Here is a 24340-nt window from a genome sequence, read left to right on the forward strand (position 1 = left end):
TTTCTGAAGGAGTTTTTTAAATTCAGTATTTTAACCTATCAACTGGAATCTACAGTTCAAAAACGTCCAATTTTCAACTATTGAGGGGCTAGCAGCAAAATGGAGTCAGCTGCATTTTTTAAAATTTCGCGGGTTTTTACAACTACATAAGTAAAAAACGGCCCGGATCGAATGGCGTAGAGGAAAATCGATTTTGAGCACTCTTAGCGGAGCTACGAGGTACTTTGCAGTTGCCTCCTTCAATGTTGCGGTGCAAACGGTGCGGTGTTTTTTGCGATTTACTCAAAATTTATAAAAATGTAGCTGACTCCATTTTGCCGCCGGCCTCTCAATTATGAAAAAAAAAACAATGAAACAATTATTATAAACGCGTTAGAGTTGTCGTGTCCGCGATTGAACTCTCAATTTGTTCCCAAAAGGCGTTTTTAAAAATTTATTGAGAATTAGCTCCAAATAATGAAGTATCTTTACAATTTACAAAAGCACGAAGATAACAACGGCTTGTCGTGGTTTGTAGATACAAGTGGTGGCTCCAGCCGGTCTGACGAGCTCCTTCAAACTATTCTTCACGACATTATCAAAATTTTTGAAGCCACATTCCAAAATTAAAGTTGATTCTTTCGCATGTTTTGACATAGGACTATGTCTTTGATTTCTATATAGTGGAATAACTACAAGAAAAATGTAACGATTCATTAATGGTAACGCATATTACTCAAAATCGTTTATGCGGCATAACAGTTCGGCTGAATAGTTTATAATGCAACACAGTAATAAATATTTTTTTCAAAAATTCAAATTCATTCCACATAATTACCTGCGAAGGCAGGCGATACAGCGATTATTGCAATCTTGCAACTTGATACCATTTTTATAGTACTCTTTCGGTTTTTCCTCAAAATAGGCCTCAATTTCGGTAATCACTTCATCATCGGTCTTAAATTTTTTATCAGCGAGCATTCTTCTCAGTTCTGCGAACAGTAATTAGTCGCTGGGGCCAGATCTGGAGAATACGGTGGGTGCGGAAGCAATTCGAAGCCCAATTCATGCAATTTTGCCATTGTTTTAATTGATTTGTGATTTTACCACTTTTTCACAATAACAAAAGTTGCTTCATTCTCAATGTTGTAACTCACGAAACCAATCGACCGATTGCTGTCAAATTTTGACACGTATCCATGATGCTTTGTTATAGTCAAGACGTCAACCTTATGGAATTTTCAGCCGAACTGTAATGTTGTGTTGTATATAATTAGACAAGGAATTTATACAGCTATTTTTTTGCTTGAAACACGAACAGAAAATATAGTAAAAAAGTTAAACAATTTGACGATCAAAATGGGTATTTTTTTCGATCGCACTAATCACTCGCTTTCCTCCCGACGCAAAGAGCAATCTTTTTGCTTACATTCAGGCGTAAGTTCACTATGTTAATTGATGCGTATTATGAATTTTTCTTCATTTGCCGATAATAGATATTTATCAGTTGTTGTATCGTATGTTGTCCAATCAATTCGTGTTACTTATCGTTTTATCGTGTAGGTCTTGCTACTAACAATATATGTAGTGTTGGTCCAGGATATCATGATATTGAGCATGTTGTTCGGTAATGTAAAAAATGAAAATAAAGAATTTAACTGGCTGCTGATTAAGAGATTCGAAAGGGTATGCTCACGCATATCAGATTATGATAGCTTGAGTGGTTGCGACCTTAATATATGTATGTCTTTCTTAGAAGCCCGCTTCATTTCCTCGAATGCATTTGCCCATTCTCCTTGCTCCTTGGGAGCACCCAATGAGATCAGTTCACTACAGCACTACACAAACTTCCCAAGAGAGCACTCATGGCCATAGAATACTCACCTGGCTATAAAGTTATTACAACTCCCTACAAATAACGTTCCGGACAACGTGGAAACGAAGGAGAAAATACTATTTTTGTCTATAATATATTTCCGTAGTCATAGCTTCATTTGACTTAGGCTTATACTTTTGTGGATTTCAACTAGTTAGACCTGTGTTTAAAAGGGATATATGATGACTCATTGTCTTCTTCATAATTGAATTTAGCATAATTGAATAAACAGAAGACTATTAAAAAAATGGGTGAGTTACATCTATTATATAACCGCAAGGTTGACGTGGGACTACCGTTGGCTTAGTTATCATTTGTTTGTATTGATAGAATTATTGGTTGAATGAAACAATTTTTCGAATTCAATTGAGTTCAACATATTTGCTATGTAAGTAAAGCATTTGAACAAACACCGTGTAATGTAAGGCACCTTGGTTTTGATGGCTGTGTTGGGGACACATCTCGGGGACAAAAATTCTCCCAACTTGCATGTATTTGCAAAGCGGATTCCCCCAGGCACATTAATTTTGATGGCTGTGTTAGGGAACATAATTCGATGGGAATAAAAATTAGTCCAACTTGCGTGTATCTGCAAGGCGGATTCTCTCAGACACATTTATTTTGATGGGTTTGTTAAGGAGAACATACTTCGATGGGAACGAAACTTTCCCCCACTTGCATGTATTTGCAATGCCAATTTCCCCTGGCACCTTGGTTTTGATGGCTGTGTTAGAGAATATACTTCGATGGGAACAAAAATTCCCCTCCCCCACTTGCATGTATTTGCAAAGCGGATTTACCCAGGTACATTGATTTTGAAGTCTGTGTTGGGGAAACCGTAAATCGGACCAATCAAAACGGGGTAGTTAGGGTGTTTAGATAACTCTCAACATTTCACAGTTGCTCAATTGTTTATTCTCTAAAAAATAATATTTTATTCATTGTGATAGATGCGTAGGAATATTTCCTATCAATGGATGCAAACATCTTTCCAATCTATTGAGAAATTTTCGAGTTATAAGCATTCGAAATCTTTCATTTTCTATTGCATGTTCTGTGTTTAGGTATTCATTGCGCTCAGTTGACATGCAATGATTGACAAGTTCGTTTACAATAAATCTACTTGTGGCAGTGCTGTGCTCTCTGGACTGAAACTACGATTAATCGTAGGAACTTGAAATTCTGTTTCAAATAATAAATGAATAAATGGAGAAATAAATATATAAATAAATAGATAGAGAAATGAATATATAAATAAATAGATAAATGAATAAATAAATAAATAAAAACATGTATTCAAGGTGTGTCCAAGTTAATGACATGACGAGAGTGCATGAAAATAAACCGCGGAATAAAGAATTAATATACTGCCTCTGCGGTTTGACTTTCCGATTCAATTTCATATTAAAATATTGATTTCGTATCTGTCATCGTTTTTGGGTCCAAATTTGGTTAGTTCAACCTGAGCACCAAGACCAAGAGTCCCGATTCACACGGGTTTAATTGTACACGATTAATCTTCAGTAAGAAACGTGTCATGGTGATCAGAAATACTTCAATGTTTTTGACTGTTTCCAATGTTAAATCTATCGTTTGGAGAACATTTATGGTGGGTATTTCAAAAACGTGGGAGTTCTCCGAAACACCATACCCGATATTAATCCATCGCTATCTTGGCTTTTCCAACAGCCTATTTAGCAGAAAAAAATATATGTACTTTTGTGGAGGCGATCTGGCGTAGTGGTTACATCCATACCTTTCACGCAGAGATCACGAGTTCAATTCTCACTCCCGACATTCTTCCAAAAATGGAAGTAAAAGTGACGAACCAGCCGAAATGTGTTGAAAGTCACTATAATAGAGAAAAAAAAAATATATATGTACTTTATTTTTTCCTCTATATTGTTTTTGTGTATGCAGTTAAAGATGTTATAATATTCGTAAAAGTTGAAGGGTCCATGTCGGAAGCTGGACGGACTGATAGACGGAAGCTTTACGTAGGATTGTTATTTTGAACAATTGTTTCTGAATTCAATAAAAATTGTCCAATCGAAATCGCTAAGAATTAATAGATGATTTTTTTTCAATACTCCAACGAATATGTCAATAGATATACAGCACGGACTTGATTATATACAGTTTTTGATTTCTTTTCACTGTATATAATCGAATCCTGTATATAATCGAGTCAAAAAAAATTTTGTTATTCGTTTTTTTTGCATGTACTTTTTGTTTTTTGAATATTAAAGAGGAATTTGGGTTTTGATTCAACCCCTTAAAGTCAGACCTTTCTCACATGAAAAAAATAAATTTATCCGGATTCTTTCAGAAGGTGATAGACGATCATATTTGATGAAAAACAACCTTCTACGCATGTGTTCGAATTTCAACAATGACAGAGTTATAGAACTTTTTTTTGTTTCGGACTCTGTTGCCTCAAATTGGCTCTACATTACAAAGTACGCTACAGAAGACGATTTTGTTTCGTTCATTTGAAATATGAGAAGATTTAGTACAGGATATAGTAGTGGAACATCTAAATAAGTGGATTTTAATAACATTTTGGAAGTGAAAAACATAAAAGTTAATTATTTTTAATGTGTTATTATTAATTTCATCCTAAAAAATTATATTAAACTAGATTGTTTTTATTAATTAAATTGAAGCTTTTTCACCGTTCTACAATTTGTTCTTTGACACCCTATTTTTGAAGAAATGAAAATGAGCGTCCTATCATATGTAACAACTTTGTCGAAAACAATTTTCGTCTAGAGAATAAAAATCCCTCCATAAAGTTGTATTCTATCTGACGTTAGAATCACCATGAAAAAAACGGATTTTTTGCTCTAACTTTTATATTTCAACTTCTATCGTTCTTAATTTGGCTGCAATATCGATATAAACAATTCTTGGTGAAAATTCAATCAAAATCTTCAAAAATCACCCCAATGTACATGTAATAGCCACTTAAATTACACCTTAACGTTGAAAGGTTACATTTCTTCTTGAAATAAGTCATATTTGAAATACAAAAAAAAATACTTTTTTTCCAAACTGTATATAATCGAGTCCAAAATTGTATATAATCGAATCACATATAATCGAGTCTGTATATAATCGAGTCTGTATATTATATAATCGAGTCCGACCTGTATAAGTTCGGCCAAAACAACTCAGTCCTATTCCACTATCCGAATAAATTGTATTTTATGTCATTCACAGCTCTCCGTATGCGGCAATCGGCGGGTGAGAGCGCACATTGGCCGTAAATTGAGTTGTTTTCTGTGTTGATTTTCAGTATTCTCTTTCGGTTGCACTCACACTTCTGTGAAGTAATTCATCGGATGTATGTGTGTGTGTTCCTGTCTACTAGTAAATATACCAAAAGCAGAATGTTGTTTTTCTTTTTCATCGCAAGCCGCGTGTTACCAGCGCGCAGAGAAGCAACAAAGTTTGTGCCGCTGCGTGCTGCTGCTGCTGCTGCTGTTGTGTTGTTATGTATGCGGTTTTCGCGTTTATTTGTGTTGATTATGCGAGAGAACCCTTTGCACCACCCTTCGTTGAGGCCAGCTTGCTTGCTCGCTGGTCGGGTATCATCACTCAAGATGAGTACACACACTACTGGTGTTGGAAGCCCATCAATCGAACATATGCTAATTTGCTTGAAGATTTGCAGAAGTGCCAAGAAATTTTTGCATTTTTTTGCTCTCTTTGTATATGTCACACATACATCCATCAAATACATACATCAAATGTTTTCCTGCTGCTGGTGCGAAATTGTGCAGGCCGTGTGTCAACGTATTTTCCAATCGCTTTGGATTTTCCTGGTGTCTTTTACAACTCCAAAGCACTCTGTGTTCTCGTTAACTTTGTTCGTGCTATAGCATTCGCGAAACATTAAGAGGAAGTCCTGGAAAGTGCATTTTTATCAGATAAGTCGACTGACGAATATCGTGGCCGCCAATGGGTTCAGTTTATTAGAATGATAAATTATGAATCTTCCAACGAATGGGATAAGGATGTCGTGTTTCAAGTTTCTAATGAAATGAAAGCTTGAAGGGCTTACCAGACCTACGGTAATATCCGTAGATTTACGAATTTGTTTAATTTTATATTTTTTTCACCACAACCATTACATATCTTTGACAATGTATAAAATTAACAACGATTGCGTGTGTTTCAATCGTACGCAAACACTGCACCTTAAGGTATGGAAGCCAACAGCTCAAATTTTACCCTTCACCAGTTCGAATCGACGATAGATTGCACCATTCGTGAACATTCAATATTTGCACTGTTGCTTCCATCAAACAATCCGATTTCCGATTTTGAACTTTCACCCCAGTACAGAAATTAAAAATGAAGTCCTACGTCAAAAATATATTTTTGTGTGATCATGCTGATCTCGAAAGAATAATAAAAGGTTAAACCGGGATCCCACTGAGGAAAACCGTTGGCTTTCGGGTAGAAGACGGCACACCTCAACACGTTGGTTATGTAGAAGGGTTAGATTTTCGTATCGTGTTTTATCGATGGATATGCTGGGAGTAACGTGGGTGAATGTCGCATGTTACATGTTGCCTCACTGGAGTCCCGGATTTAGATTTTTTTTATTTCGGACCTCTACATCTATTTACTTACCTTTGATAAAACGCACAAAACGCAACCATCACACAAAACTCAAACGCCATACAAAAACATCGAACGGAAACGATTACTGTCATAAATAACAATTGCCCAATATATGAAAAAAATCATTCGAATAAAACCCATCAACGAGTGAAGTGCATACTAAGAAATGTTTTTCTTTTCTAATCTGAAGTGGGTAAAAAGTCCGTACAATTTCGCATTTGGTCGGTCGAAGTGTCGGGAAATGTTCAATTCCAGTTTTCCGTCGATTTTCTCCTGTAACAAATAACGAAAATAAAATTCTATTCTTTGATATGTTAATTATCGATATAGGTGTAACAGTTCAAAAGAATTTTTGAAAAAAAGTCATTTTTGGAAAAAAGGTAAAAATAGTCATTTTTCGGACCACTCTAAAATGGAAATGGTCATCCTATTGAAAACAATACGGATCTAATATGTTCCAATAAAAAACAAAACCACAAATTTCCACAGAAATTTGAGAACCACTATATTGGTTTTTCATGGAGTGGCTGAGCTTCTAAAATAGAGAGTGATCTCTACGATTATCAACTGCAAATCGTTTCCCTGTCTTTTGACGGATCGATTTTCAAAATGGCATAGGGATCGATTCACTGATTAAATCTATAGCAAAGAATCGATTTTTTAAAAATCGGATGCCTTTTTCCAGTTTATTTACTTGTTCTATATAAATTTTGTCTTTTCTTCAAACATAGAATAAACACTTCACATTTATATTCAAATATCAAATGCATATTATTTTGATTCTTAGCATGAGGGTCACAAAAAAAACTTGAAAGCTTAGAAAAATTGTATTTTCCAGGGCGTTCATCTTGTCCCGTGATGGAATTATTTATTCAAATAAATTAATTGAAAATTATTACTGTTCGTTTGTGTACGCATCAAAAACTCGAAAAATACGAAACCGATTGAGCTCAAAGTTGGACACGATATACAATCCACTTCAAGGAGTGTTGTTACGGCATAAAAGATTGGAAAATTTGAAGAAAAAATATTTTATATATGACTAGAGTGCGTTTCTGCAATTGAGCTTCTAATGAAAATCGACTATTCAGTAATGAATATGTGTTCTATCCGATTGAGCTCAAACTATGATACAATATACAAAACAATCAAACACATCTAAGATTGTGCCACAGCAAAGCTTGGCAGGGTACAGCTAGTATCATATACATCATATCGTCATATTTGGTAGTCTTGAATCTGGAAATCTTGGTAGTAGTCCAATTCTAGAAAAGAACACTGAACTGATGTCACCATCCAATTTCGTTACAATTTTCACTGTCAGTCTAGTGAATGTGATGGTATAAATATAACTTGTGTACATGATTTGTAATGATTGTAACATACAAAACTGCTTCTCCTCTCCTTGAAAGGGCTCCAGTGTTTATGAAATTTGTTATCCGATTTTCACGATTTTTGGGGTATAAAATCCAAAAAATCGGAAATCGGAGACGAAAAGATCGCCCAATCCTACTCCGGTCCCGAATCACGAAAGAAAATTCATTGTGTTAACCCTTTAACGGGCCGTGAGAACTAGACATGTAATCAACGCAAACTCCAATACAAAAACATGTTTACATGCCAAAATACACAAAACAATTTTCTTCAATACGCAAAACAATCAAAAACATTGAAAAAATTGGTGGCAATATATTTGCCACTGCCCGGCTAGCGGAAAACACTTGATGGTAAAAATGATTTTTTTGTATTTGAATTTTTGGTGTTAGTTTCTACAAAAACAACTAATAATACTCATGATCAGACTCAGCAGGTCCTAAACAGTTTATTGTATTGAAAACTTCAATAAACTGTTTTTCAATGAATTTACGGGAAATTTGCTCTTGCTGCTCTAAATTGGGAGTTGTTAACACAAAAATAACTCCAAAATGAATAGCTTTTGATTTTTTCGCGCTCAAAAAAATTAGGCTTGTTGCTAGACATTAGAACAAGTTACCACATAAGGTTAGAAGTGATAATTTATTGTTAAATAAAAAAATTTATATAAAATAGTTGGTGGCAGTATAGTTGCCAGCACCCCGTTGTGACGAGTTTTTAATACGCTCTTCCATCTTTTCAAAACTGCTCGAATTTAATATTCGTATATTTTCACAGTAGTTGTTCATTGAGACTATTGCTTATTTCTGATAAAATAATCGAAAGGAGAACTGAATTAATATAACCATCAGAAACAGAATTTCTAGCGTTGAACCTCACAGCACTTCATCCGTCAGGGAAATATATAGGGTCAAGGGGGGCAGTTTCGGACGGGGGCAGTTTCGGACAACGCTTGTAAAAATTAAGTGGTACAATTTTCAACCAAATTAAAAATATAAGTAAGTTAACAGCCCTTCCACCAACAGCTGTCATATGGTTTGACATCTCCTGATTGTTTATTGCTTACGAAAACAACACAGTGCCCTTTTTCATACACGTTTCGAAACTTTGGAGCTGGAAGTTGTAAGCATTTCCCTAATTTCTTTGTGAACGATTTAGAAATTTAAGTTCACCACCTCAGTTAGTAACTAATATGAAATGAAAAAACGTGCATACAACGGGGTCTATTTATTAGATAAAATTATGATTTGTCTTCGGATGGTGGTGGGGCACATTCGGACATCATTCACGGGGCACATTCGGACACTGTTTAATACCTCATAAAATTTGTGTCCGATTGCTGTTTACTAACAAACATCAATTTCGTCTGATTCTCAGACCTAATGATGGTTCTAAACTACAAAAGAAAACCATTAAAACCAGCATCAACGAAGATGAGATGAAAAAAGAGCTATCGAACTAGTTTCGAATAGAATGTTTTCATGATTCTAGCTCACTAGGTCCATTGTCTTTGTTAATTTCCCAACTAACGGTTGCATAACGGGAAAACTGTTTCTCAATGTTCTGGAACATTTGTAAAAGGTAAATCAATTTCGAAAAATCTAAAATCAATCAAAAAGTCATTGCACTTTGGAAACAATTAAATATTGCCAAGAAAATTGCACAATTCATTTATCTTTTCCACCTTATGTCACAAATCGCTTGTAACCGCTGGATGTTTCAGTTATGGGCCCTTTCAAGCAAAATCTCTCAGTTTCCCAGAACGATTGGCTACTCAACCATTCTCTGCATCGGCTTATAATGCTTCTTTCAATCTGAGTAATATCCTAGCTGGATTCAAAATTACAGGTTGCTATCCATTCCCAAGAAAGGTTTTTTTGAATGCTCAAATGGTTTCACCTACTGGAGCGGAGGTAGCAACTGACTCATCGGGTAATACAACAATGCTGCAAAACATTGCGTCTATAACACAGATAGATTTTACTTTTGCATCTTTGTCCCCGGGAAATGTTGAACCTTTTCCAAAAACTGCACCGCGGAAAACCACCTCTCGAAAACGGAAGAAAGCAAAATCACGAATTATTACTGACTCTCATAGCAAGCAGTTTCCTTTCAGTCAAATACTGATAAACAGAAAAATGCAGAATATGCTGGAAATAAGAGGAAACGGAAGTAATTGCTGATAAACATAAATTTTAAATTTTTTTTTCGTTGTCCGAAAGTGCCCCAGTACTGTCCGAAACTGCCACACACATGGGGCACATTCGGACAAAAAGGCAATTTTCAAAAATTCGAATAAACCATTCGTAATCGCATCAACTCACGCCTTTAACACGCTCATATGATACATTAATGTCCAAATGACAACCAGGGTGAATTCAGGATTTTTTTTTTAAATTTACAAAAAATATTAAAAATCAAGGAAAAAAAAGTGAATCCGAATGTGCCCCCCTCTCCCCTACATTTCCTCTTTAGTATGAATGCATTGTGTGTCTGTATTCACTCATGGTGCGTTTCTTCACTCCCTCTGTTTTGTTTTCCCCCGTTTATTTTACGACACTCACCTACCTGTAGTGAAACGTGATGACAAAAACACGAAGGTTACCCGGGGAATATGAAAAACAGTAACCGAGGTTAATGCGATACCCCGCTGCTGTGATGGCACTGAACACAAGTTTTTGCATTTTTTTAAATTGTGAAGTACATTCGAGGGTTACACAATCCAAGGAGGGATAAATGATACAAATTAAATGATACATTGAGGAAAGTGTACTCTATCCAGGGAAAAAGGCAACCGATGAAGAGTCGGTGAGTGGTTTCGCTTTGGTATGTGTTTTTATCCTAGTTTGTATACGTCGATAGTATAATCTTTCCTTATCTGTGTGTGTGTATCTCTCCTCCATGGGTACAATGGCTTTTAATTGGTGATGTTATGAATATATCCTGCAGCAGCTGCTGCTCTGTCTTCTGAACGAGACGCTGCCGTAGAACAGCAAAAATCTGCAGTGTATGAGATGTTATAAAATGAATAACTATCGGCGAGAGAGGAAAAACCTTTCGAGCCATTATATCTGCCCTTGAGGTATACCTTCTTTTGCATTTACAAGAGAAGAATCCGACAGACAAGTGACTTAGAACAGAACGAAGTTTGCGTGCGGCGCCTTTCTCGACGAATGTTTGCGTGTCTCCACTGAATAATCTAGCAATAATGTGACCGGTGTGCAATTCTCACAGTTAATACCTTGTACTTTTCTTGTTTTCTTCTGTTTCTGGATTCTATCTGTGCTTCTTTTTCCTTTTCACCTGGACGACCGCATCGCGGGAATGCATTCATTCACCTGCTGGGAAAACAACACTCATCACCGTATCATCCAAACCACCCCCACCGCTCAGTTGCAGCATCCATTCGAGCCAGAGGCGGCCGCTATGAAACTGCTCGGTGGACATGACGACGGTGGCGGACGACCCAACCGGTCACAGGACGATGCCGCGGTGGGCTACGTCTTCCAGCGACACCCGAACGAGACCGAGTTCAACCAGTTCGCCCAGAAGCAGTCCCGGTGGGCTTCTGGGGACGATGCCATTATCGATGTAAGTATTATTATATGGTTAGTTCTGGTATGTTTTTCCCTTTCTTTATTTCTAAATGTGTTTCATTTTGGTTTTCCTCCATGTGCATGTGTCTTGTTGCGGATATTTATATCGTTACTAGCTGACCCGGCAAACTTCGTCCCAAAATATATTTTCGTTATCACATCCACGTTTTCTTATTAAGCGCATGTTCGTGGGTCCAATCGCAGAACTGTTCATCGATTGATCTTCTCATCTACTCTTTAAAATTATCTTTTACTATAAAATTCCTAGTACTTCTACCATCACTCGGCATTATAATATCAGATTATTTCCAGACACAATTCTTGTTCAAGATTTTTCAACTACTTGCAAATAACATGTTTCTTCGTTACATGGAATAAATTACATAAATTAACAGAAAATATGATAGAATAAAGACAGCCCTGAATCGGACAATTCCTTTCTCAAGTTTTGCTCTTATCAACATATTCGGCGATCCGTTTTTATTTATATAGGTAGAAGAAGCTATAGGAGTGCATTTTATCACATTCAAATCCATTTCCACTTTCGAACGAAAATCAATTTCGTTAGCGCAAATATGAAATGGACTAACAACGCTTGTCAATATGTAATAGTAGAACATATGCGAATTGAATATTTCCAATTTTTCCATTTTCTTCAGAGTTTTCCGAAAATTTTCAATTGTCTTGTTTGATTGAAATATGTTTAAATATTCAAATTTTCGAATTATTTTTATGGGACCCCCTCTCTATTCCAGAGGGGGGGAGTGGTCTCATACCATCCTAAATTTGGCTCCATTTGCTTGACAGTTCTCGATTTATGCAAAAGTTTGTGATTCATTTGTATGGCAGTCCTCATGCCCTCAGAGAGGGGGTAAGTGTGTCGAACCACTATTTGGTTCTATTTGGTAAATTTTGGTTCAATTTGCTTGAATAGTTCTCGAGTTATGCAAACCCCCTCTCCCTTCTCTCTGAAACCACCATGCACAATGTTGGTTCCGTTTGCTTGATTTATTCGTGAGTAATGTAGCCCCCACCACCTTAGAGAGGGAGAGGAGTGTCAAACCACCAAAGAAACATTAATTGCCTCCTAAAACCTCCATATACAAAATTTGGTTCCTTTTGCTTGATTGGTTCTTGAGAAATGCAGAAATTTGTGTTTCATTTGTATGGCAGCCCCCCACTTAGAAGGGAAGGGGTATCTAACCACCGTAGAAAAGTTTTGTGCCCCCTAAAACCTCCACATGGATAATTTGGCTCGATTTGCTTGATTAGTTCTCGAGTTATGCAGAAATTTGTGTTTCATTTGTATGGTAGCCACCCTTTAGAGAGGGGGGGAGGAGTGTCGAACCATCATAGAAACGTTTATCGATCCCGATCCCGATCCCTGTAGAGAGGGGGGAGGAGTATCTATCTACCTTAGAAACATTTATTGCACCCTAAAACCTCCACATGCCAAATTTGGTTTCGTTTTCTTGATTAGTTCTTGAGTTATTCAGAGATTTCGGCTTCTTTGGTATGGCAGCTCTCCCTACATGAGAGGGAGGAGTGTCCATTCACCATTGAAACGTTTCGTGCCCCCTAAAACCTTCACATGCCACATTTGGCTCCATTTACTTGGTTAGTTTTCGAGATATACAGAAATTTGTGTTTCATTTGTATGGCAGCCCCCTTAGAGGAGTTAGGGGAGAGGAGTGTCTAATCTCCATAAAAACATTTGTTAGCCTCTAAAACCTCCACATGCCAAATTTGGTTTCGTTAATCCCCGAGTAATGCAGAAATTTGTGTTTCGTTTCTATGGCAGCCTCCCCTTAGAGTGAGGGGAGGAGTGTCTAACTACCATATAGATATTTATTGCACCCTAAAACCTCCACATGCCAAATTTGATTTCGTTTGCTTAATTAATTCCCGAGTAATGCAGAAATTTGTGTTTCATTTGTATGGCAGAAACCCCACCCCCCTCGCCTCCTTAGAGAGGGTGAGGAGTGTCTAATCACCATACAAACATTTATTGCACCCTGAACCTTCTTCTTCTTCTTCAATGGCACTAACGTTCCTAGAGGAACTTCGCCGTCTCAACGTAGTATTACTTGCGTCATTTTTATTAGTACTTAGTTGAGATTTCTATGCCAAATAACACGCCTTGAATGCATTCTGAGTGGCAAGCTCTAGAATACGCGTGATCACAGTGCAAGTCGGAGGAAATTAAGAGGAAATAAAGTTTTGATGAATGTTTTTGTCTCGATTTTTGAGGCAAAAACGCAAGTTTTACAAAAGAAAAAAAAAATATCGCCATTTCGTCAAGAATCAATATTTTGAAAAAATCCTACGTACAATGACAGGAAATATACCCAAGATCACGTAAAAAATCATTGGTTGTAAATCGGTCTCTAAAACCTTCAATAAAAACTCTGAAATCTCTAATGTCTTTCAAGTCACTGAAATCCTTGAAATCTAATCTCTGAGATTTTCTCAAAGCTATGGGATTTTATTGTATAAAAGATTTAAAAAAAACTGTTAACTATAGATTGATTCACAACAAAACCTCTAAAATCTATAATAAATCACTAAAATCATTGAAGTCTTTAAAATCTCTACAATTCACGATAAAGTCGTTCATAGCTCCAATAGAATCTATAAAAACCGGAAACCAAATCTCTTAAATTTTTAAAAGAATCTTCGAAAAAACAAATCATTTTCATAATTTCCAAAAAAGCTGAAATCTTTAGTCTTCAACGTAACAAAATTTTGAAAATCTTTGATATTTTTTTCAAATATAAAAGATTCTAGAGATTTGTGAGCTTCTAGAGACTATGAAGACTTTAGAGATTTCAGGAACATCGAAGAAATTAAATTTTATGGAAACTTTGAAAAATAAAAGAATTCATCATCGCGCCCACTAGATTATAATGCTAGATTATAATAGGACATCTTCGCTATAGTATATCGTTACTAATTCATCAGTTGTTACTCTGCTTCCGTGCGCACTTTAAGAAAGCTTCGAATTTTGATAATATATGTTTCCTTTGTTCTTTTTAGCCACGCTGCATTTAGCTTATGTGCTTAGCTACGAAGCCACGCCCTCACAAAGGGTAATCCATTGTTGCCTTCGAAGAGCAGCAGCAGAATAGTATAGGATAGATGGAGAATAACAGAAATATGTACAACGAAGAAATAAAAATTTCTACCAAAAAGTTAGTTTTAAAATTTCGTTTTATACCAAATTGATACCCAAAGTTACAAAACAGATGAATAAGAAAAAAAATAATTTCGTGGTCTAGGTCATTTCGAGGCTTTGTTGAAGATTTTAACAATTTTAAAAATTATAAAAATGTTGGGGATTGTTAGAGATTATCAGAGATTTCAGATTTTTTTTATTGATGATCATTAAATAATATTGAAAACCACTAAAATATTTAGGGTCTTTTGAAGTTTCTAAAATCTTCATAATATCAAATCTCTTTCAGAATAAAAACTAATAGTACTAAAAAACTAAGTATAAAATATAAAATCTAATCAATCTATGAAATCTTTAATGAAATCTCTAACATTGTACAAAATTCTCGCTCAGTCCATCAATGTAGTTTTCGATGAGTAGTGTAATGCTGGAATTTTTTGACGTAGGACTACGTCCTTCATTTCTATACCGGGGTGTAAAATCAAAGTTTCGAAAACGAAAGCGTTACGCCGGAGACCGAGATTTTGAGCGTTAATAGCTCCTAAACAACTGAACGAAATGGTATGATAAACACTTCATTCGAAAGATAAAATGTCTACGCGTTATATACTTGTTACTTTTTGATCCAAAAACTTGTTTCAATAGTCTTAAAATTTCTTCAAAACAGGCTATTAAAATCACCAATCGGTATATAAGCGAGCGGCGCTCGGAAATCCACTCAGTTCTAATTGAACAGCGATTGGAGCATGTTGTCGCTGTTGCGGTGAAGCTCTTTATTTATCATGAAAGCGCGGATGAACGGTGTCACCAAGAGCCTGTTTGTGTACCCTAGGCCAGAAGGGAATCTATCAGGAGGAGAGTGATGCCACAAACGGTTCCCTGGGAAGACATCGCTACACACACATACACGCGCGGCTATTAACAGGTGGTTATCGAGTTGGCATTAACCACTGGTGGGCTTCCAGTATCGAGAAAAATGTGGAAATATCTAATCGTTACTGAAAATAATCTGCCAGTTCCTCTGGGAATTTTCAAAATATATTCATGTGAAAGAGTTTAATTGAATGTTTTCTATCCATGTTACACTGTGACCAAATATGTTTCAATCAAGTGCTATTAACAGGTGGTTATCGAGTTGGCATTAACCACTGGTGGGCTTCCAGTATCGAGGAAAATGTGGAAATATCTAATCGTTACTGAAAATAATCTGCCAGTTCCTCTGGGAATTTTCAAAATATATTCATGTGAAAGAGTTTAATTGAATGTTTTCTATCCATGTTACACTGTGACCAAATATGTTTCAATCAAGTGCTATTAACAGGTGGTTATCGAGTTGGCATTAACCACTGGTGGGCTTCCAGTATCGAGGAAAATGTGGAAATATCTAATCGTTACTGAAAATAATCTGCCAGTTCCTTTGGGAATTTTCAAAATATATTCATGTGAAAGAGTTTAATTGAATGTTTTCTATCCATGTTACACTGTGACCAAATATGTTTCAATCAAGTGCTATTAACAGCTGGTTATCGAGTTGGCATTAACCACTGGTGGGCTTCCAGTATCGAGGAAAATGTGGAAATATCTAATCGTTACTGAAAATAATCTGCCAGTTCCTCTGGGAATTTTCAAAATATATTCATGTGGAAGAGTTTAATTGAATGTTTTCTATCCATGTTACATTGTGACCAAATATGTTTCAAACAAGTGCTATTAACAGGTGGTTATCGAGTTGGCATTAACCACTGGTGGGCTTCCAGTATCGAGGAAAATGTGGAAATATCTAATCGTTACTGAAAATAATCTGCCAGTTCCTTTGGGAATTTTCAAAATATATTCATGTGAAAGAGTTTAATTGAATGTTTTCTATCCATGTTACACTGTGACCAAATATGTTTCAATCAAGTGCTATTAACAGGTGGTTATCGAGTTGGCATTAACCACTGGTGGGCTTCCAGTATCGAGGAAAATGTGGAAATATCTAATCGTTACTGAAAATAATCTGCCAGTTCCTTTGGGAATTTTCAAAATATATTCATGTGAAAGAGTTTAATTGAATGTTTTCTATCCATGTTACACTGTGACCAAATATGTTTCAATCAAGTGCTATTAACAGGTGGTTATCGAGTTGGCATTAACCACTGGTGGGCTTCCAGTATCGAGGAAAATGTGGAAATATCTAATCGTTACTGAAAATAATCTGCCAGTTCCTTTGGGAATTTTCAAAATATATTCATGTGAAAGAGTTTAATTGAATGTTTTTTATCCATGTTACACTGTGACCAAATATGTTTCAATCAAGTGCTATTAACAGGTGGTTATCGAGTTGGCATTAACCACTGGTGGGCTTCCAGTATCGAGGAAAATGTGGAAATATCTAATCGTTACTGAAAATAATCTGCCAGTTCCTTTGGGAATTTTCAAAATATATTCATGTGAAAGAGTTTAATTGAATGTTTTCTATCCATGTTACACTGTGACCAAATATGTTTCAATCAAGTGCTATTAACAGGTGGTTATCGAGTTGGCATTAACCACTGGTGGGCTTCCAGTATCGAGGAAAATGTGGAAATATCTAATCGTTACTGAAAATAATCTGCCAGTTCCTCTGGGAATTTTCAAAATATATTCATGTGAAAGAGTTTAATTGAATGTTTTCTATCCATGTTACATTGTGACCAAATATGTTTCAAACAAGTGCTATTAACAGGTGGTTATCGAGTTGGCATTAACCACTGGTGGGCTTCCAGTATCGAGGAAAATGTGGAAATATCTAATCGTTTCTGAAAATAATCTGCCAGTTCCTCTGGGAATTTTCAAAATATATTCATGTGAAAGAGTTTAATTGAATGTTTTCTATCCATGTTACATTGTGACCAAATATGTTTCAAACAAGTGCTATTAACAGGTGGTTATCGAGTTGGCATTAACCACTGGTGGGCTTCCAGTATCGAGGAAAATGTGGAAATATCTAATCGTTACTGAAAATAATCTGCCAGTTCCTTTGGGAATTTTCAAAATATATTCATGTGAAAGAGTTTAATTGAATGTTTTCTATCCATGTTACACTGTGACCAAATATGTTTCAATCAAGTGCTATTAACAGGTGGTTATCGAGTTGGCATTAACCACTGGTGGGCTTCCAGTATCGAGGAAAATGTGGAAATATCTAATCGTTACTGAAAATAATCTGCCAGTTCCTTTGGGAATTTTCAAAATATATTCATGTGAAAGAGTTTAATTGAATGTTTTCTATCCATGTTACATTGTGACCAAATATGTTTCAAACAAGTGCTATTAACAGGTGGTTATCGAGTTGGCATTAACCACTGGTGGGCTTCCAGTATCGAGGAAAATGTGGAAATATCTAATCGTTACTGAAAATAATCTGCCAGTTCCTCTGGGAATTTTCAAAATATATTCATGTGAAAGAGTTTAATTGAATGTTTTCTATCCATGTTACATTGTGACCAAATATGTTTCAAACAAGTGCTATTAACAGGTGGTTATCGAGTTGGCATTAACCACTGGTGGGCTTCCAGTATCGAGGAAAATGTGGAAATATCTAATCGTTACTGAAAATAATCTGCCAGTTCCTTTGGGAATTTTCAAAATATATTCATGTGAAAGAGTTTAATTGAATGTTTTCTATCCATGTTACACTGTGACCAAATATGTTTCAATCAAGTGCTATTAACAGGTGGTTATCGAGTTGGCATTAACCACTGGTGGGCTTCCAGTATCGAGGAAAATGTGGAAATATCTAATCGTTACTGAAAATAATCTGCCAGTTCCTTTGGGAATTTTCAAAATATATTCATGTGAAAGAGTTTAATTGAATGTTTTCTATCCATGTTACACTGTGACCAAATATGTTTCAATCAAGTGCTATTAACAGGTGGTTATCGAGTTGGCATTAACCACTGGTGGGCTTCCAGTATCGAGGAAAATGTGGAAATATCTAATCGTTACTGAAAATAATCTGCCAGTTCCTTTGGGAATTTTCAAAATATATTCATGTGAAAGAGTTTAATTGAATGTTTTCTATCCATGTTACACTGTGACCAAATATGTTTCAATCAAGTGCTATTAACAGGTGGTTATCGAGTTGGCATTAACCACTGGTGGGCTTCCAGTATCGAGGAAAATGTGGAAATATCTAATCGTTACTGAAAATAATCTGCCAGTTCCTCTGGGAATTTTCAAAATATATTCATGTGAAAGAGTTTAATTGAATGTTTTCTATCCATGTTACATTGTGACCAAATATGTTTCAAACAAGTGCTATTAACAGGTGGTTATCGAGTTGGCATTAACCACTGGTGGGCTTCCAGTATCGAGGAAAATGTGGAAATATCTAATCGTTACTGAAAATAATCTGCCAGTTCCTCTGGGAATTTTCAAAATATATTCATGTGAAAGAGTTTAATTGAATGTTTTCTATCCATGTTACACTGTGACCAAATATGTTTCAATCAAGTGCTATTAACAGGTGGTTATCGAGTTGGCATTAACCACTGGTGGGCTTCCAGTATCGAGGAAAATGTGGAAATATCTAATCGTTACTGAAAATAATCTGCCAGTTCCTCTGGGAATTTTCAAAATATATTCATGTGAAAGAGTTTAATTGAATGTTTTCTATCCATGTTACATTGTGACCAAATATGTTTCAAACAAGTGCTATTAACAGGTGGTTATCGAGTTGGCATTAACCACTGGTGGGCTTCCAGTATCGAGGAAAATGTGGAAATATCTAATCGTTACTGAAAATAATCTGCCAGTTCCTTTGGGAATTTTCAAAATATATTCATGTGAAAGAGTTTAATTGAATGTTTTCTATCCATGTTACACTGTGACCAAATATGTTTCAATCAAGTGCTATTAACAGGTGGTTATCGAGTTGGCATTAACCACTGGTGGGCTTCCAGTATCGAGGAAAATGTGGAAATATCTAATCGTTACTGAAAATAATCTGCCAGTTCCTTTGGGAATTTTCAAAATATATTCATGTGAAAGAGTTTAATTGAATGTTTTCTATCCATGTTACATTGTGACCAAATATGTTTCAAACAAGTGCTATTAACAGGTGGTTATCGAGTTGGCATTAACCACTGGTGGGCTTCCAGTATCGAGGAAAATGTGGAAATATCTAATCGTTACTGAAAATAATCTGCCAGTTCCTCTGGGAATTTTCAAAATATATTCATGTGAAAGAGTTTAATTGAATGTTTTCTATCCATGTTACATTGTGACCAAATATGTTTCAAACAAGTGCTATTAACAGGTGGTTATCGAGTTGGCATTAACCACTGGTGGGCTTCCAGTATCGAGGAAAATGTGGAAATATCTAATCGTTACTGAAAATAATCTGCCAGTTCCTCTGGGAATTTTCAAAATATATTCATGTGAAAGAGTTTAATTGAATGTTTTCTATCCATGTTACACTGTGACCAAATATGTTTCAATCAAGTGCTATTAACAGGTGGTTATCGAGTTGGCATTAACCACTGGTGGGCTTCCAGTATCGAGGAAAATGTGGAAATATCTAATCGTTACTGAAAATAATCTGCCAGTTCCTTTGGGAATTTTCAAAATATATTCATGTGAAAGAGTTTAATTGAATGTTTTCTATCCATGTTACACTGTGACCAAATATGTTTCAATCAAGTGCTATTAACAGGTGGTTATCGAGTTGGCATTAACCACTGGTGGGCTTCCAGTATCGAGGAAAATGTGGAAATATCTAATCGTTACTGAAAATAATCTGCCAGTTCCTTTGGGAATTTTCAAAATATATTCATGTGAAAGAGTTTAATTGAATGTTTTCTATCCATGTTACACTGTGACCAAATATGTTTCAATCAAGTGCTATTAACAGGTGGTTATCGAGTTGGCATTAACCACTGGTGGGCTTCCAGTATCGAGGAAAATGTGGAAATATCTAATCGTTACTGAAAATAATCTGCCAGTTCCTCTGGGAATTTTCAAAATATATTCATGTGAAAGAGTTTAATTGAATGTTTTCTATCCATGTTACATTGTGACCAAATATGTTTCAAACAAGTGCTATTAACAGGTGGTTATCGAGTTGGCATTAACCACTGGTGGGCTTCCAGTATCGAGGAAAATGTGGAAATATCTAATCGTTACTGAAAATAATCTGCCAGTTCCTCTGGGAATTTTCAAAATATATTCATGTGAAAGAGTTTAATTGAATGTTTTCTATCCATGTTACACTGTGACCAAATATGTTTCAATCAAGTGCTATTAACAGGTGGTTATCGAGTTGGCATTAACCACTGGTGGGCTTCCAGTATCGAGGAAAATGTGGAAATATCTAATCGTTACTGAAAATAATCTGCCAGTTCCTCTGGGAATTTTCAAAATATATTCATGTGAAAGAGTTTAATTGAATGTTTTCTATCCATGTTACATTGTGACCAAATATGTTTCAAACAAGTGCTATTAACAGGTGGTTATCGAGTTGGCATTAACCACTGGTGGGCTTCCAGTATCGAGGAAAATGTGGAAATATCTAATCGTTACTGAAAATAATCTGCCAGTTCCTTTGGGAATTTTCAAAATATATTCATGTGAAAGAGTTTAATTGAATGTTTTCTATCCATGTTACACTGTGACCAAATATGTTTCAATCAAGTGCTATTAACAGGTGGTTATCGAGTTGGCATTAACCACTGGTGGGCTTCCAGTATCGAGGAAAATGTGGAAATATCTAATCGTTACTGAAAATAATCTGCCAGTTCCTTTGGGAATTTTCAAAATATATTCATGTGAAAGAGTTTAATTGAATGTTTTCTATCCATGTTACATTGTGACCAAATATGTTTCAAACAAGTGCTATTAACAGGTGGTTATCGAGTTGGCATTAACCACTGGTGGGCTTCCAGTATCGAGGAAAATGTGGAAATATCTAATCGTTACTGAAAATAATCTGCCAGTTCCTCTGGGAATTTTCAAAATATATTCATGTGAAAGAGTTTAATTGAATGTTTTCTATCCATGTTACACTGTGACCAAATATGTTTCAATCAAGTGCTATTAACAGGTGGTTATCGAGTTGGCATTAACCACTGGTGGGCTTCCAGTATCGAGGAAAATGTGGAAATATCTAATCGTTACTGAAAATAATCTGCCAGTTCCTTTGGGAATTTTCAAAATATATTCATGTGAAAGAGTTTAATTGAATGTTTTCTATCCATGTTACACTGTGACCAAATATGTTTCAATCAAGTGCTATTAACAGGTGGTTATCGAGTTGGCATTAACCACTGGTGGGCTTCCAGTATCGAGGAAAATGTGGAAATATCTAATCGTTACTGAAAATAATCTGCCAGTTCCTTTGGGAATTTTCAAAATATATTCATGTGAAAGAGTTTAATTGAATGTTTTCTATCCATGTTACACTGTGACCAAATATGTTTCAATCAAGTGCTATTAACAGGTGGTTATCGAGTTGGCATTAACCACTGGTGGGCTTCCAGTATCGAGGAAAATGTGGAAATATCTAATCGTTACTGAAAATAATCTGCCAGTTCCTTTGGGAATTTTCAAAATATATTCATGTGAAAGAGTTTAATTGAATGTTTTCTATCCATGTTACACTGTGACCAAATATGTTTCAATCAAGTGCTATTAACAGGTGGTTATCGAGTTGGCATTAACCACTGGTGGGCTTCCAGTATCGAGGAAAATGTGGAAATATCTAATCGTTACTGAAAATAATCTGCCAGTTCCTCTGGGAATTTTCAAAATATATTCATGTGAAAGAGTTTAATTGAATGTTTTCTATCCATGTTACATTGTGACCAAATATGTTTCAAACAAGTGCTATTAACAGGTGGTTATCGAGTTGGCATTAACCACTGGTGGGCTTCCAGTATCGAGGAAAATGTGGAAATATCTAATCGTTACTGAAAATAATCTGCCAGTTCCTCTGGGAATTTTCAAAATATATTCATGTGAAAGAGTTTAATTGAATGTTTTCTATCCATGTTACATTGTGACCAAATATGTTTCAAACAAGTGCTATTAACAGGTGGTTATCGAGTTGGCATTAACCACTGGTGGGCTTCCAGTATCGAGGAAAATGTGGAAATATCTAATCGTTACTGAAAATAATCTGCCAGTTCCTTTGGGAATTTTCAAAATATATTCATGTGAAAGAGTTTAATTGAATGTTTTCTATCCATGTTACACTGTGACCAAATATGTTTCAATCAAGTGCTATTAACAGGTGGTTATCGAGTTGGCATTAACCACTGGTGGGCTTCCAGTATCGAGGAAAATGTGGAAATATCTAATCGTTACTGAAAATAATCTGCCAGTTCCTTTGGGAATTTTCAAAATATATTCATGTGAAAGAGTTTAATTGAATGTTTTCTATCCATGTAACACTGTGACCAAATACATTTGGTTTTGTGGTTTTTCAATCAATCGCAATTAACAGGATAGCTTCAGAAGATTATTCTTCCCCATCAGTAGGATATTTCCGTATCCAATATTGTATGCGCCCGCAATCGATTATTGCTCAGTCGCCGAAAGTTCCGAGCTCAGAGAGTTCATTCCCCTCTAGTTTGCCTTCCAAATTGCCATCGTAAACCACACCTTCTCTCGATTCAATCACACACAAAAAGCATACTTAAGCGATATTCTGGTGGTGAGACACATTCATTTTTCGTGAGGACATCGACAAGACAACATCGTTGCCTAACGTGCTGGAGGAGGTGGACGGCGAAGGATCGACACATACACGCGCAGAACTCTTTCCGTTAGGATGCCATTCAGCATCGAGAAAGTTCCGGAAAGATCTAATCATTGCTGGAAAATAATCTGCCAGTTCCTTTGGGAATTTTCAAAATATATTCATGTGAAAGAGTTTAATTGAATGTTTTCTATCCATGTAACACTGTGACCAAATATGTTTCAATCAAGTGCTATTAACAGGTGGTTATCGAGTTGGTATTAACCACTGGTGGGCTTCCAGTATCGAGGAAAATGTGGAAATAACTAATCGTTACTGAAAATAATCTGCCAGTTCCTCTGGGAATTTTCAAAATATATTCATGTGAATGAGTTTAATTGAATGTTTTCTATCCATGTAACACTGTGACCAAATACATTAGGTTTTGTGATTTTTCAATCAATCGCAATCAACAGGATAGCTTCTGAAGATTATTCTTCCCCATCAGTAGGATATTTCCGTATCCAATATTGGATGCATAAAACCTTGTGCCTCCAACGTAACGCTCTCTTTTTCGAAGTTCTCCAAATATTCATTCATTCAGAATGAATTCAGATTCAACTTCATACAAATGATCTCTAAATCAACGATAGTCCTACGTCACCCTTGCGGTTATACCATAGATATAACCCACTTCCTGTTTTTTCTCTTTCTTTCTACCGAGAATTCTTTTTCAGAAAGAAAGAGATGTGGGAAAATCTCTCTCTCTCTCTGAAGTTCAACGAGAATGCGAAACGAAACGAAATGTAACTTTGGGTATCAATTTGGAACAAATGGAACGAAACATCAATGCTAACTTTACCAACGTTAGCCTGTTTAGACAGCGTCTAAACAACCTGCATTTGGACAGCGTCTGAATTGTACAAATATTAACCCATCTCATGTTCACGATGAAACCCAATGTTACCCCATGTTTTCATGAAATTTTTTCAGCTGTGCTGAAGAAGTGA

At 35.9% G+C, this 24340-nt stretch overlaps 1 protein-coding gene across 5 annotated transcripts in view; it reads left to right on the top strand.

Annotated features, from left to right (window-relative positions):
* Positions 1 to 24340, top strand: part of LOC129780380 (maternal protein pumilio) — a 271903-nt gene that overhangs the window by 23822 nt on the left and 223741 nt on the right. For 4 of the 5 annotated variants that reach the window (XM_055788574.1, XM_055788575.1, XM_055788573.1 and 1 more), the window contains one exon: positions 11255 to 11452. The exons of the other annotated variant lie outside the window; for it this stretch is intronic. In XM_055788574.1, coding sequence (XP_055644549.1) covers positions 11288 to 11452 — 165 coding nt within the window. In that variant the 5' untranslated portion in view covers positions 11255 to 11287. The remainder of the gene's footprint in view (positions 1 to 11254; positions 11453 to 24340) is intronic. 5 annotated transcript variants of the gene reach the window in all.

This window comes from Toxorhynchites rutilus, chromosome 3 (genome assembly GCF_029784135.1).
Source record: "Toxorhynchites rutilus septentrionalis strain SRP chromosome 3, ASM2978413v1, whole genome shotgun sequence".
Taxonomy (NCBI): domain Eukaryota; kingdom Metazoa; phylum Arthropoda; class Insecta; order Diptera; family Culicidae; genus Toxorhynchites; species Toxorhynchites rutilus.